General features: G+C 34.8%; 1 protein-coding gene across 1 annotated transcript; it reads left to right on the plus strand.

Annotated features, from left to right (window-relative positions):
- Window positions 1–1615: 1615 nt before the first annotated feature.
- On the plus strand, window positions 1616–9166 carry LOC139500365 (uncharacterized protein DDB_G0284459-like). The gene is made up of 4 exons (XM_071289107.1): window positions 1616–1647; window positions 5488–6472; window positions 7495–7635; window positions 8269–9166. Exons 1-4 carry the CDS (start codon window positions 1616–1618, stop codon window positions 8467–8469), a joined length of 1359 nt encoding a protein of 452 aa, XP_071145208.1. The 3' UTR covers window positions 8470–9166.
- The last annotated feature ends 7368 nt before the right edge of the window (window positions 9167–16534 follow it).

Here is a 16534-nt window from a genome sequence, read left to right on the forward strand (position 1 = left end):
TTTAGATATCGTATTACGATCTATATGGTTTTTATATATATTTAAAAACACGTAATTTACTCCACTTTGCATTCTTACCTATATATATATAATTGAAGTCATATGATAGTTAAAAATATTTCAAGTTTTCCTTTGTTTTTATTAATTCTTGCATGCTAGAATCATTATAACAACAACTAAAGTAAGAACCGAAACAACAAATAATTAAGAAGGTGCGGACGATTGTAGATCATATCCAGGCATAAATAGACTTACTTATAATGAGAGCTTCTGACTTAAACATGATATTTCGCGTGAAAGAATTCAAAAGCGCTTACTTAAATCAATCAGTTCAGAATGCATACAACAAAAGGATCGTCGACATCTCTCGTCAAAGATGATATAAAAATAGACCTGATTTGATAAATATTAGAATGGATTTCGTCAGAAGTAAAGATAATAATACTTTGACTAAAACACAACAGAAAAATATAAAATATGAAACCAAGACTTTAGAAATGTCATGCGTCTGAAGCGTTTTCTTTTGGATATATCTTCATTAGGAGCGCTCAATCCAAATATGTATTAGCCACGAAAGATTAAGAAACCAGACAGTTTATCAAAAATAGAGATAAATTAGAGACTTATTTAAGGTGATCTAATTGCATTTAAGATTTATATGGATGATGCAAAACTTTACGTATAATAGAATATCACCTTGATAACAATGATGATGAAATAGATCATAAACTATAATTAAGTGATGTCACTGCCAAATCTGCAAGATAAACCTGATTCGCGTCTGACGTACAAAATATAAGGCTGGCATGCTTGATGAGATTTTTTTACAATCTCTGGGTAGAATTCATTGCTCCTGCTCAGACTTTGTAAAACGTCATCAGTGTCTGAACAGAAATTTGATGAACCAGGGGTATTTCAAAGAACGTCTTGGTGTCCCTTTTTAAAAAATTTCAGTGGAAGGTATCAAGGCTTTGTTGGTTAATATTCAACAAGAAACTTCTCGAATAATACACGATAATCCCGAAGCATAGATTCTGGGTACTGACGTTGTAGGTCATCTTAATAACGTGTTAGACATATTGGTTCCCAATGCTCGTCATCTCGTATTTTATATAACCCATCGACTTTTTCGATGCGAGCATCAATGATTAGTGTTTTGTCAAGAAATCAGACCCATGCATGCTTAACACGATATCCCATCATTTCATATTTGATCTTCTTAAAATTCTTCCATGATCGAATTATGAATTAAACAAATTTTCGAAGAAATATCAAAATATTAAAAAGGTGTACGACCGTAATTCCGTTTCAAGCAAACATTGACTTACTCAAGATGAGAGTTTAGGCCAACACAGAGGAATATGAATCATCAGACTTCTTCGTATATTGAATTCGGAATGTATACGGCAAAAGAACATCTCTCGTCAATGGTGTTGTAAAATTAAGTAATGATTTTATAGATATATGAATGGATTTGTCGAAAGTAACGACAAAAAAACAACTTTCGATTTAGACATCACAGAAAAAGTACAAATCGTCAAAAAGAAGAGTCATTCTAGTGAGACGAAATCAAGGTTCCAATTCCTGAGCTTACAACGACGACGGACGCCAAGTGATGAGAAAAGCTCACGTGGTCCTTTGGGTCAGGTAAGCTAAAAATGTAAGATTTGGATAGATAACCAAACAGGACGTTGGACCACATGCATGTGTACCATTGGAAGAAAGTATAGAAAAAACTAATCTTTGGAAACAAACAGGCAAATTAACATAGGAAGCGAAGAAGCTGTTCAGGATATCTGAGCTACTCGAGATCAAAAGCGTCATTTAGAATCACTTTATTTGGAATCGGGATGGGAAAAGTTAAAAATCAGAAGGAACAAATAATTTTTTTTAAACTAGAATATGAATATAGATGTTCCAGAACACTTATCATATTTGAAACCTCCTACCTTCACTAAAACAAACAATAAAAATCTACGAAAAGGTTGAAATATATCGTCGCTGTTATGCAAAAACCTCGTATCTCAATTTTTTGTGGAAATCTTTTTATTGATTATTTAGAATTAAATATGTATGTTCCACTGTATGCGAAAATATCTGATCTTCTAACCAATCATTAACCTGAATTCTGACATGTGACGAAAAAGTGTAGTCGGATTGGTGAGACATTTTGTTGTTCGAAAATATCGTATCTCAAAAGAAAAACACACGGCACGGCAGCTGGCATCATAACAGCTACAGTTTACTGAATCAATTTTAGGTTCTCAAAGCTAATAAAGCTTAGAAATAATATGAAAAGCTTTTAAAATACAATATAGGTGCAGACATTTTTGCTCGTCTTGGTAATTTATTGGTTAGAAGATCAGATATTTTCGCATACAGTGGAACATACACATTAAATCTAAATAATCGATAAAAAGATTTCAGTTTTTACTGCCTGGTGTAAAATAATCAAAACCTTAGATACGAGGTTTTTGTATAACAGCGACGATATACCAAAAGTCCAAACTCGAAGCAGAGTTTCCCTTTTATTCCATCTAATATTAAACTGTGGAATTATCTAGATACAAGTATTAGAAATGAACGCTCTTTGGATCTTTAAAGCTTGCTGTTCGGTGTATGCCAAGGCTCTATACTGAAGGCCTTGCTTTAACCTATAAATGTTTCATTTATACATTGTGCCTTGAATAGAGAGTTGGCTCATTGGCACTCATACCATATCTTATTGTTTATAAGTATATTGATTGCGAATAAATGGTATGTTCTAATTAATTCTATTGGCACTATTTCTTGTACATGTAAATATAAACATATATTGTTTCAATATAATATAAATACTGTGTCTGAAACTTATTCAAACTGTTAGACCTGCAAATTTGTGATAGCAAATTGGTGTTTTTTTTCTTTGACGGGATTTGAATTAATGTTATTACAACTCTGATTACAAATCAAGTTACAGGAATGAATGGTGAATATTTAAACATACCATGCAGTAAAAATCCATACATACATTGGATTAGAAATATGTAACTTTAATGTTTGGATCAGTCCTTTTTCTTTGCTTTATGATTCAACCTGAAAGATTATTCACAGTGTAAGACCTTTAATGTCCAGAAAACAAATATTCACTGAGAGATATGTATACTCTATGGATACCTGTGTTTTGGTATTGCACACGGTCTATTTCTCTGACTGGTATTGACGTCTTTACACTAAATCCATTAGATTTTGGATGTGTACCTGTTTTTTTTGTTGTTGTTAGCTTTAAACTAGCAGTCAGTAACTGTGGGTACTCTCAGATCTGTACTAAAAGCCTTTTTTTTTTTTATTGTTGTTAGGATGTATAATTACCCTCCTACATCCAGTCTGTGTTTTTGTTACTTATTTTTCTGCTTTGTACCAATCTAATAAATTAAGCTCGTTTCAACTGATTTATAGTGTGTTCGTATGTTGTACTGTTACACCATTATCCAAGGTGAAGGGTTTGTGCTCCATCTAACCTGTTTAACCCCTCTTCATACTGTCTGTGCTTGTCCCAAGTCAGGAACCTATAATTCAGTGGTTGACATTTGTTACTGTATATTATATTTGTATCTTGTTCATTGTTTCTTATTTAAGTCAGGCTGTTAGTATTCTTGTTTGAATTGTTTCACATTTATTATTGCAGGGCCATTTAGAGCAGACTATTCTGAATTGGTTTTGCTTATGTTTGAAGGTTGTAAAATGATTTAAAGTTGTGTAATTTAGTCTCTAGTGGAGAGTTGTATCATGGTCAATTCTACAACATCATCTTATAATAAATATTCAAATTTCTCCATTTTATAAATGCTGCCTTCATCAAGTTAAGTCTTCTGTATGCACTTTGATTGGCTAATAAGACCTAACAACAACCTACAAAATTCAAGGTCAATCACACTACCACGAGACTAATGTTGATTGCCTAATAACATCGAACAACAACCTACAAAACTCAAGGTCAATCACACTACCAAGCGACTACTGTTGATTGGCTAATAGCATCAAACATTGACCAACAAACCTCAAGGTCAATCAGACTACCAAGAGACTACTGGTGATTGGCTTATAACATCTAACAATAACCTACAAAACTCAAGGTCAATCACACTACCAAGAGACTACTGTTGATTGGCTATTAACATCAAACAAAGACCTACAAAACTCAAGGTCAATCACACTACCAAGAGACAACTGTTGATTGGCTAATAACATCAAACAAAGACCTACAAAACTCAAGGTCAATCACACTACCAAGAGACAACTGTTGATTGGCTAATAACATCTAACAACAACCTACAAAACTGAAGGTCAATCACACTACCAAGAGACAACTGTTGATTGGCTAATAACATCAAACAAAGACCTACAAAACTGAAGGTCAATCACACTACCAAGAGACAACTGTTGATTGGCTAATAACATCAAACAAAGACCTACAAAACTCAAGGTCAATCACACTACCAAGAGACAACTGTTGATTGGCTAATAACATCAAACAAAGACCTACAAAACTCAAGGTCAATCACACTACCAAGAGACAACTGTTGATTGGCTAATAACATCTAACAACAACCTACAAAACTGAAGGTCAATCACACTACCAAGAGACAACTGTTGATTGGCTAATAGCATCAAACAAAGACCTACAAAACTGAAGGTCAATCACACTACCAAGAGACAACTGTTGATTGGCTAATAGCATCAAACAAAGACCTACAAAACTGAAGGTCAATCACACTACCAAGAGACTACTGTTGATTGGCTAATAACATCAAACAAAGACCTACAAAACTGAAGGTCAATCACACTACCAAGAGACAACTGTTGATTGGCTAATAACATCAAACAAAGACCTACAAAACTCAAGGTCAATCACACTACCAAGAGACAACTGTTGATTGGCTAATAGCATCAAACAAAGACCTACAAAACTGAAGGTCAATCACACTACCAAGAGACAACTGTTGATTGGCTAATAACATCAAACAAAGACCTACAAAACTCAAGGTCAATCACACTACCAAGAGACAACTGTTGATTGGCTAATAACATCAAACAAAGACCTACAAAACTCAAGGTCAATCACACTACCAAGAGACAACTGTTGATTGGCTAATAACATCTAACAACAACCTACAAAACTGAAGGTTAATCACACTACCAAGAGACAACTGTTGATTGGCTAATAGCATCAAACAAAGACCTACAAAACTCAAGGTCAATCACACTACCAAGAGACAACTGTTGATTGGCTAATAACATCAAACAAAGACCTACAAAACTCAAGGTCAATCACACTACCAAGAGACAACTGTTGATTGGCTAATAACATCAAACAAAGACCTACAAAACTCAAGGTCAATCACACTACCAAGAGACAACTGTTGATTGGCTAATAACATCTAACAACAACCTACAAAACTGAAGGTCAATCACACTACCAAGAGACAACTGTTGATTGGCTAATAGCATCAAACAAAGACCTACAAAAGCATCAGCAGGGAAATTAAACAATCTACAAGGAAGACAGTTTAATGCCCCTGTGCCAACCAAAATAAACAGGAACACTTTAATTGACCCTGATTTGGACTTAACCTTGACCCCAGAAAAAGCCTTAGAACCCAATGATAAAGAACATAAAAGTAATTTAAGAAATGGGGTTTGTGAAGATGGAAAGTTCAAGGGTCAACACAGGGTAAGATTTGAATTGGATGACTCTAGAGGATCAAGTGAGGGTGGGGATGAGGAGTCTTCGTTTCTGTTTTCAAGATGTCGACCAGGAAAGCCATACAAACCAGCATCGTATAGTGATGATAATGCTAAGGATCTCATTGATTCCTCGTCTAAAAGTGAAAACAAATCTAAAAATAAGCCAACTCAATATACAGTAAATAAGGTGAATAATAAAACTGTTTATGTTCCTCTGCATGGCAGTGACCAATCAAAGGAAATGAAATTAGCTGATCATTTTGACAAAAAATCAACAAATCAGGATCAGACAGATACTATCAGTAAACATGAACAAACCTCAGTGTTACCTGAAGTTATATACAATGAACAAACTGATACCAGACCTGTCTGCCATATACAAAATCATAAAACTCAGGAAACCAGATCAAAACATAAAGACATTAAGAAACCAGATTCTTCTTCCAACTCTGAAAAAGAGCAGGTACATATAAAAGGTCAAGGAGATTCTGCCCCAAAACGCAAAGTTAAAGTAAAAAGAGAGACGGCTGGACAGCCTCCTTTATCAGACTATAATTATCCATTTTCGGATGGTATGCCAGACAACTCAGAATATGAACATGTGTTTAAAAGGCCTGAGTACAACAGTACTTTAAGGATGCGAACAGAACTACAGCAGATAAAAGACAGTGAAATTGATGTAGCAAAAGCTTTAGAGAAGAAATTACAACTGTCAGATACTAAGAAAACAGAAATAACAGAAAAGGTAATAATAAGTTATAGAAATAGGTTCAATTTTGCAACTTGAAGTAAAAATATGTCAACGAAATGGGTAAGATTTGAAAAGGCTTTAATAATCATGTTAATAGAATCAATTTTTAAGATTTTGCATGATGCCTAAGCCCTTGGTGATATGAAATTATGTTTTGGAACATGGATAAAAGACACAATATTTCTTGAATATTAATAAGATATATATAATCTTCAACTTATGAATATGATTATGACAGCAATGGTAACCACTGATGGAGTAATTTAATAAAATTGAGAACGGAAATGGGGAATGTGTCAAAGAGACAACAACCCGCCCAAATAAAACAACAGCAGAGAGTCACCAACAGGTCTTCAATGTAGCGAGAAATTCCCGCACCCGGAGGCGTCCTTCAGCTGGCCCCTTAACAAATATATACTAGTCCAGTGATAATGAACGCCATACTAATTTCCAAATTGTACACAAGAACTAAAATTAAAATAATACAAGACTAACAAATGTTTACTTAATTCAGATTTTCATGTTTATTTTGTCATACAATATCAAAAAGAAGGTTTTCTTAAAAATTGAACTTACATGTGAAGAAATGTATGGTATACAAAACCATGCAGCAGCCGTGAAACCCAATAAAACCAGAAAAAATACATCTCAAATTTGATTTACAATTTTCAAAAATTGATAAATAATCAGTGCTTTTATACATTTTGCCTGTTTTGCCTTTTTCAATTTTTTATGGAAAAGCTTATATACATGTATTTATAAATCATTGAATACATTGTACATGTGCTATCTTTTTACAGAAGGATTGATCCATGGGGAAAATACACAAAAGTTTAAGTAATTGTTACATACAACATGTACAATGTAATTTGTGTTAACTTATCTACATAATTTAATTGGGTACATGCTAAAGAGTGGTTGAAGACAACATTAAGTTAAAGTAAGGAATATTATACTAATAAATCTGTTGTTTTTATCATTTGATGAAATACCAGTAATTTCTTTATATTTAACAGGCTACATCAAAACTGAACACAAAAGACAGCATGTTTAGTGGATTGGTAAGCCTGGAAATTCCTGTGGAGGACTTATGTAATCAAGTGGAGCAGACTAAATCTAGCAAAGTATCAAGTAAAACAAGCAGACCCAAATCTCAGGTATGTTGTAATGGGAATAACATAGTTGATTTGAGATAAATATGAATAAAAGGAGATTTGGTGTATATTTTAGAGGAATGCAAAAGTCATTCAGCAGTCAACATACAGTTTTCAACAAAATTCCTTTACATATCTCATACTGTATCAAATTTCAATACACACATACATGTATGAAAAAAAAAGTAAACAATATAAATATTCAAATGCAGCCCGTACAATTGAAAAAACATAACCAATTTTATTTTATTGCATAGAGCAAGACATAAAATGTACCATGCACCAAATACAAATATGGCATAAAAGTTGCATTGCATATATCTAGTTATTAAATTAGTAACTATCTGAAACTGAAAGAGAGCAACAGATACCAAGTGGACACTCAAACTAGGAAGTCTAAAACAAACTGACAAAATCATGGAAAAAAGGTAAACAACCACAAGACAAACAACAGAACACAAAACACAACATGAAAAACTAAAGTTTGAGAATCATGAACACTACCAATAACTTGGGGTGGTTTCAGGTGCTCTGAAAAGGTAAGCAAATGCCACACTGGTGGTTACAACCTAACAGTTGAGATGAATTTATATGGTCTTATCATTTGTTTTATTCATCAAATATTTTTTTTTACAGACAGTTAAACATTCCAATGAACCAGATTTGATGGAATTCTTCACCACAGAGTTACAAAAAGAACAAGGAGAGTTTTCACTTCCTGGTCTATCAACTCCATCAGAATCTTTATCTACAGCTAGTCATTTTAGAGCTTTTGATTTATACCGTCACAACAGAGTCTGGGACAATAATAGTTACTTCAGTGTGAAGAAAAAGTGATAGCAACCAACTTTTAGAGAGATTTATAATTATTTGTGACTTTTTTGTACCAGATGGTAGATACTTTAAATGATGTGTTGAATTTAATTCATATAAAATTAAACGTGAAGTTTTCAATTTTTGTCTGATGTTTAAGGAAGAAAGAAATCCAACATCCATTTCATTTCTTGAATCAGATATCCTCTGAAGATAATGAAGATTTTCCATTTCATTTAAAATTAAAAGTATACCATACATATCTTCCCAAAAAAGAAATACCTGATATTCCAAACTTCAAATAAAACTTTAATACCTCAAATCCTAAAAAGATTTCATATGGTTATAGTAAGAAATTTTAAAAGTCCTAATGGACATTGATATATTTTTTCTGTTAAATTTTTTTTGGGTGCAAGTTTTAAAACAACATTTTTTTCAACAAAAACAGCACATCCATTTAATAATTGTAATTGCAAAATTTCTACTGATTCTCCTGAGTTTAGATTTTGGTCATATGTTTAGCTCACCTTTTTTTTAAAACTGATTAAAAACCACATGGAAAAAATTGTCTAGAATGTTCAGTTCAGGTACAAATGTTATTTATATTAAGTTTCATATATGTATAGTGTAGATTAAAGCTACATGTAATCGTAGATTGAAAGTATAAAATGTATACAGTTTAAAATATGTTTTGTAGAAAATATTAAAATTTCAAATACTGTTCTAGTCTTCCATTATATATTTATTGTATATTTAGGAATTTTTGGTCCTCAATGCTCTTCAACTTCGTACTTTATTTGGCCTTTTAAACATTTTTGGATTTGAGCGTCACTGATGAGTCTTTTGAAGACAAAGCACTCATGTAAAATTTTAGTCCTGGTATCTATGATGAGTTTATTTTCACCAGTTGACTATTGGTAGTGTGATTGACCTTGAGTTTTGTAGGTTGTTGTTAGATGTTATTAGCCAATCAACAGTTGTCTCTTGGTAGTGTGATTGACCTTGAGTTTTGTAGGTCTTTGTTTGATGTTATTAGCCAATCAACAGTTGTCTCTTGGTAGTGTGATTGACCTTGAGTTTTGTAGGTCTTTGTTTGATGTTATTAGCCAATCAACAGTTGTCTCTTGGTAGTGTGATTGACCTTGAGTTTTGTAGGTCTTTGTTTGATGCTATTAGCCAATCAACAGTTGTCTCTTGGTAGTGTGATTGACCTTGAGTTTTGTAGGTCTTTGTTAGATGTTATTAGCCAATCAACAGTTGTCTCTTGGTAGTGTGATTGACCTTGAGTTTTGTAGGTCTTTGTTTGATGTTATTAGCCAATCAACAGTTGTCTCTTGGTAGTGTGATTGACCTTGAGTTTTGTAGGTTGTTGTTAGATGTTATTAGCCAATCAACAGTTGTCTCTTGGTAGTGTGATTAACCTTCAGTTTTGTAGGTTGTTGTTAGATGTTATTAGCCAATCAACAGTTGTCTCTTGGTAGTGTGATTGACCTTGAGTTTTGTAGGTCTTTGTTTGATGTTATTAGCCAATCAACAGTTGTCTCTTGGTAGTGTGATTGACCTTGAGTTTTGTAGGTCTTTGTTTGATGTTATTAGCCAATCAACAGTTGTCTCTTGGTAGTGTGATTGACCTTCAGTTTTGTAGGTCTTTGTTTGATGCTATTAGCCAATCAACAGTTGTCTCTTGGTAGTGTGATTGACCTTCAGTTTTGTAGGTCTTTGTTTGATGTTATTAGCCAATCAACAGTTGTCTCTTGGTAGTGTGATTGACCTTCAGTTTTGTAGGTCTTTGTTTGATGCTATTAGCCAATCAACAGTTGTCTCTTGGTAGTGTGATTGACCTTCAGTTTTGTAGGTCTTTGTTTGATGCTATTAGCCAATCAACAGTTGTCTCTTGGTAGTGTGATTGACCTTCAGTTTTGTAGGTCTTTGTTTGATGCTATTAGCCAATCAACAGTTGTCTCTTGGTAGTGTGATTGACCTTGAGTTTTGTAGGTCTTTGTTTGATGTTATTAGCCAATCAACAGTTGTCTCTTGGTAGTGTGATTAACCTTCAGTTTTGTAGGTTGTTGTTAGATGTTATTAGCCAATCAACAGTTGTCTCTTGGTAGTGTGATTGACCTTCAGTTTTGTAGGTTGTTGTTAGATGTTATTAGCCAATCAACAGTTGTCTCTTGGTAGTGTGATTGACCTTGAGTTTTGTAGGTCTTTGTTTGATGTTATTAGCCAATCAACAGTTGTCTCTTGGTAGTGTGATTGACCTTCAGTTTTGTAGGTCTTTGTTTGATGTTATTAGCCAATCAACAGTTGTCTCTTGGTAGTGTGATTGACCTTCAGTTTTGTAGGTTGTTGTTAGATGTTATTAGCCAATCAACAGTTGTCTCTTGGTAGTGTGATTGACCTTGAGTTTTGTAGGTCTTTGTTTGATGTTATTAGCCAATCAACAGTTGTCTCTTGGTAGTGTGATTGACCTTCAGTTTTGTAGGTCTTTGTTTGATGTTATAAGCCAATCAACAGTTGTCTCTTGGTAGTGTGATTGACCTTGAGTTTTGTAGGTCTTTGTTTGATGTTATTAGCCAATCAACAGTTGTCTCTTGGTAGTGTGATTAACCTTCAGTTTTGTAGGTTGTTGTTAGATGTTATTAGCCAATCAACAGTTGTCTCTTGGTAGTGTGATTGACCTTCAGTTTTGTAGGTTGTTGTTAGATGTTATTAGCCAATCAACAGTTGTCTCTTGGTAGTGTGATTGACCTTGAGTTTTGTAGGTCTTTGTTTGATGTTATTAGCCAATCAACAGTTGTCTCTTGGTAGTGTGATTGACCTTCAGTTTTGTAGGTCTTTGTTTGATGTTATTAGCCAATCAACAGTTGTCTCTTGGTAGTGTGATTGACCTTCAGTTTTGTAGGTCTTTGTTTGATGCTATTAGCCAATCAACAGTTGTCTCTTGGTAGTGTGATTGACCTTCAGTTTTGTAGGTTGTTGTTAGATGTTATTAGCCAATCAACAGTTGTCTCTTGGTAGTGTGATTGACCTTGAGTTTTGTAGGTCTTTGTTTGATGTTATTAGCCAATCAACAGTTGTCTCTTGGTAGTGTGATTGACCTTCAGTTTTGTAGGTCTTTGTTTGATGTTATTAGCCAATCAACAGTTGTCTCTTGGTAGTGTGATTGACCTTCAGTTTTGTAGGTCTTTGTTTGATGTTATTAGCCAATCAACAGTTGTCTCTTGGTAGTGTGATTGACCTTCAGTTTTGTAGGTCTTTGTTTGATGTTATTAGCCAATCAACAGTTGTCTCTTGGTAGTGTGATTGACCTTGAGTTTTGTAGGTCTTTGTTTGATGTTATTAGCCAATCAACAGTTGTCTCTTGGTAGTGTGATTGACCTTGAGTTTTGTAGGTCTTTGTTTGATGCTATTAGCCAATCAACAGTTGTCTCTTGGTAGTGTGATTGACCTTGAGTTTTGTAGGTCTTTGTTTGATGTTATTAGCCAATCAACAGTTGTCTCTTGGTAGTGTGATTGACCTTCAGTTTTGTAGGTCTTTGTTTGATGCTATTAGCCAATCAACAGTTGTCTCTTGGTAGTGTGATTGACCTTGAGTTTTGTAGGTCTTTGTTTGATGTTATTAGCCAATCAACAGTTGTCTCGTGGTAGTGTGATTGACCTTGAGTTTTGTAGGTCTTTGTTTGATGTTATTAGCCAATCAACAGTTGTCTCTTGGTAGTGTGATTGACCTTGAGTTTTGTAGGTCTTTGTTTGATGTTATTAGCCAATCAACAGTTGTCTCTTGGTAGTGTGATTGACCTTGAGTTTTGTAGGTTGTTGTTAGATGTTATTAGCCAATCAACAGTTGTCTCTTGGTAGTGTGATTGACCTTCAGTTTTGTAGGTCTTTGTTTGATGTTATTAGCCAATCAACAGTTGTCTCTTGGTAGTGTGATTGACCTTCAGTTTTGTAGGTCTTTGTTTGATGTTATTAGCCAATCAACAGTTGTCTCTTGGTAGTGTGATTGACCTTCAGTTTTGTAGGTCTTTGTTTGATGCTATTAGCCAATCAACAGTTGTCTCTTGGTAGTGTGATTGACCTTCAGTTTTGTAGGTCTTTGTTTGATGCTATTAGCCAATCAACAGTTGTCTCTTGGTAGTGTGATTGACCTTGAGTTTTGTAGGTCTTTGTTTGATGTTATTAGCCAATCAACAGTTGTCTCTTGGTAGTGTGATTGACCTTGAGTTTTGTAGGTCTTTGTTTGATGTTATTAGCCAATCAACAGTTGTCTCTTGGTAGTGTGATTGACCTTGAGTTTTGTAGGTCTTTGTTTGATGCTATTAGCCAATCAACAGTTGTCTCTTGGTAGTGTGATTAACCTTCAGTTTTGTAGGTTGTTGTTAGATGTTATTAGCCAATCAACAGTTGTCTCTTGGTAGTGTGATTGACCTTGAGTTTTGTAGGTCTTTGTTTGATGTTATTAGCCAATCAACAGTTGTCTCTTGGTAGTGTGATTGACCTTGAGTTTTGTAGGTCTTTGTTTGATGTTATTAGCCAATCAACAGTTGTCTCTTGGTAGTGTGATTGACCTTGAGTTTTGTAGGTCTTTGTTTGATGTTATTAGCCAATCAACAGTTGTCTCTTGGTAGTGTGATTGACCTTGAGTTTTGTAGGTCTTTGTTTGATGCTATTAGCCAATCAACAGTTGTCTCTTGGTAGTGTGATTAACCTTCAGTTTTGTAGGTTGTTGTTAGATGTTATTAGCCAATCAACAGTTGTCTCTTGGTAGTGTGATTGACCTTGAGTTTTGTAGGTTGTTGTTAGATGTTATTAGCCAATCAACAGTTGTCTCTTGGTAGTGTGATTGACCTTCAGTTTTGTAGGTCTTTGTTTGATGTTATTAGCCAATCAACAGTTGTCTCTTGGTAGTGTGATTGACCTTCAGTTTTGTAGGTCTTTGTTTGATGTTATTGGCCAATCAACAGTTGTCTCTTGGTAGTGTGATTGACCTTCAGTTTTGTAGGTCTTTGTTTGATGCTATTAGCCAATCAACAGTTGTCTCTTGGTAGTGTGATTGACCTTCAGTTTTGTAGGTCTTTGTTTGATGCTATTAGCCAATCAACAGTTGTCTCTTGGTAGTGTGATTGACCTTCAGTTTTGTAGGTCTTTGTTTGATGTTATTAGCCAATCAACAGTTGTCTCTTGGTAGTGTGATTGACCTTCAGTTTTGTAGGTCTTTGTTTGATGTTATTAGCCAATCAACAGTTGTCTCTTGGTAGTGTGATTGACCTTCAGTTTTGTAGGTCTTTGTTTGATGTTATTAGCCAATCAACAGTTGTCTCTTGGTAGTGTGATTGACCTTGAGTTTTGTAGGTCTTTGTTTGATGTTATTAGCCAATCAACAGTTGTCTCTTGGTAGTGTGATTGACCTTGAGTTTTGTAGGTCTTTGTTTGATGCTATTAGCCAATCAACAGTTGTCTCTTGGTAGTGTGATTGACCTTGAGTTTTGTAGGTCTTTGTTTGATGTTATTAGCCAATCAACAGTTGTCTCTTGGTAGTGTGATTGACCTTCAGTTTTGTAGGTCTTTGTTTGATGCTATTAGCCAATCAACAGTTGTCTCTTGGTAGTGTGATTGACCTTGAGTTTTGTAGGTCTTTGTTTGATGTTATTAGCCAATCAACAGTTGTCTCGTGGTAGTGTGATTGACCTTGAGTTTTGTAGGTCTTTGTTTGATGTTATTAGCCAATCAACAGTTGTCTCTTGGTAGTGTGATTGACCTTGAGTTTTGTAGGTCTTTGTTTGATGTTATTAGCCAATCAACAGTTGTCTCTTGGTAGTGTGATTGACCTTGAGTTTTGTAGGTTGTTGTTAGATGTTATTAGCCAATCAACAGTTGTCTCTTGGTAGTGTGATTGACCTTCAGTTTTGTAGGTCTTTGTTTGATGTTATTAGCCAATCAACAGTTGTCTCTTGGTAGTGTGATTGACCTTCAGTTTTGTAGGTCTTTGTTTGATGTTATTAGCCAATCAACAGTTGTCTCTTGGTAGTGTGATTGACCTTCAGTTTTGTAGGTCTTTGTTTGATGCTATTAGCCAATCAACAGTTGTCTCTTGGTAGTGTGATTGACCTTCAGTTTTGTAGGTCTTTGTTTGATGCTATTAGCCAATCAACAGTTGTCTCTTGGTAGTGTGATTGACCTTGAGTTTTGTAGGTCTTTGTTTGATGTTATTAGCCAATCAACAGTTGTCTCTTGGTAGTGTGATTGACCTTGAGTTTTGTAGGTCTTTGTTTGATGTTATTAGCCAATCAACAGTTGTCTCTTGGTAGTGTGATTGACCTTGAGTTTTGTAGGTCTTTGTTTGATGCTATTAGCCAATCAACAGTTGTCTCTTGGTAGTGTGATTAACCTTCAGTTTTGTAGGTTGTTGTTAGATGTTATTAGCCAATCAACAGTTGTCTCTTGGTAGTGTGATTGACCTTGAGTTTTGTAGGTCTTTGTTTGATGTTATTAGCCAATCAACAGTTGTCTCTTGGTAGTGTGATTGACCTTGAGTTTTGTAGGTCTTTGTTTGATGTTATTAGCCAATCAACAGTTGTCTCTTGGTAGTGTGATTGACCTTGAGTTTTGTAGGTCTTTGTTTGATGTTATTAGCCAATCAACAGTTGTCTCTTGGTAGTGTGATTGACCTTGAGTTTTGTAGGTCTTTGTTTGATGCTATTAGCCAATCAACAGTTGTCTCTTGGTAGTGTGATTAACCTTCAGTTTTGTAGGTTGTTGTTAGATGTTATTAGCCAATCAACAGTTGTCTCTTGGTAGTGTGATTGACCTTGAGTTTTGTAGGTTGTTGTTAGATGTTATTAGCCAATCAACAGTTGTCTCTTGGTAGTGTGATTGACCTTCAGTTTTGTAGGTCTTTGTTTGATGTTATTAGCCAATCAACAGTTGTCTCTTGGTAGTGTGATTGACCTTCAGTTTTGTAGGTCTTTGTTTGATGTTATTAGCCAATCAACAGTTGTCTCTTGGTAGTGTGATTGACCTTCAGTTTTGTAGGTCTTTGTTTGATGCTATTAGCCAATCAACAGTTGTCTCTTGGTAGTGTGATTGACCTTCAGTTTTGTAGGTCTTTGTTTGATGCTATTAGCCAATCAACAGTTGTCTCTTGGTAGTGTGATTGACCTTGAGTTTTGTAGGTCTTTGTTTGATGTTATTAGCCAATCAACAGTTGTCTCTTGGTAGTGTGATTGACCTTGAGTTTTGTAGGTCTTTGTTTGATGTTATTAGCCAATCAACAGTTGTCTCTTGGTAGTGTGATTGACCTTGAGTTTTGTAGGTCTTTGTTTGATGCTATTAGCCAATCAACAGTTGTCTCTTGGTAGTGTGATTAACCTTCAGTTTTGTAGGTTGTTGTTAGATGTTATTAGCCAATCAACAGTTGTCTCTTGGTAGTGTGATTGACCTTGAGTTTTGTAGGTCTTTGTTTGATGTTATTAGCCAATCAACAGTTGTCTCTTGGTAGTGTGATTGACCTTGAGTTTTGTAGGTCTTTGTTTGATGTTATTAGCCAATCAACAGTTGTCTCTTGGTAGTGTGATTGACCTTGAGTTTTGTAGGTCTTTGTTTGATGTTATTAGCCAATCAACAGTTGTCTCTTGGTAGTGTGATTGACCTTGAGTTTTGTAGGTCTTTGTTTGATGCTATTAGCCAATCAACAGTTGTCTCTTGGTAGTGTGATTAACCTTCAGTTTTGTAGGTTGTTGTTAGATGTTATTAGCCAATCAACAGTTGTCTCTTGGTAGTGTGATTGACCTTGAGTTTTGTAGGTCTTTGTTTGATGTTATTAGCCAATCAACAGTTGTCTCTTGGTAGTGTGATTGACCTTGAGTTTTGTAGGTCTTTGTTTGATGTTATTAGCCAATCAACAGTTGTCTCTTGGTAGTGTGATTGACCTTGAGTTTTGTAGGTCTTTGTTTGATGCTATTAGCCAATCAACAGTTGTCTCTTGGTAGTGTGATTAACCTTCAGTTTTGTAGGTTGTTGTTAGATGTTATTAGCCAATCAACAGTTGTCTCTTGGTAGTGTGATTGACCTTGAGTTTTGTAGGTCT

The sequence above is a fragment of the Mytilus edulis genome, chromosome 13 (assembly GCF_963676685.1).
Source record: "Mytilus edulis chromosome 13, xbMytEdul2.2, whole genome shotgun sequence".
Classification (NCBI taxonomy): Eukaryota; Metazoa; Mollusca; class Bivalvia; order Mytilida; family Mytilidae; genus Mytilus; species Mytilus edulis.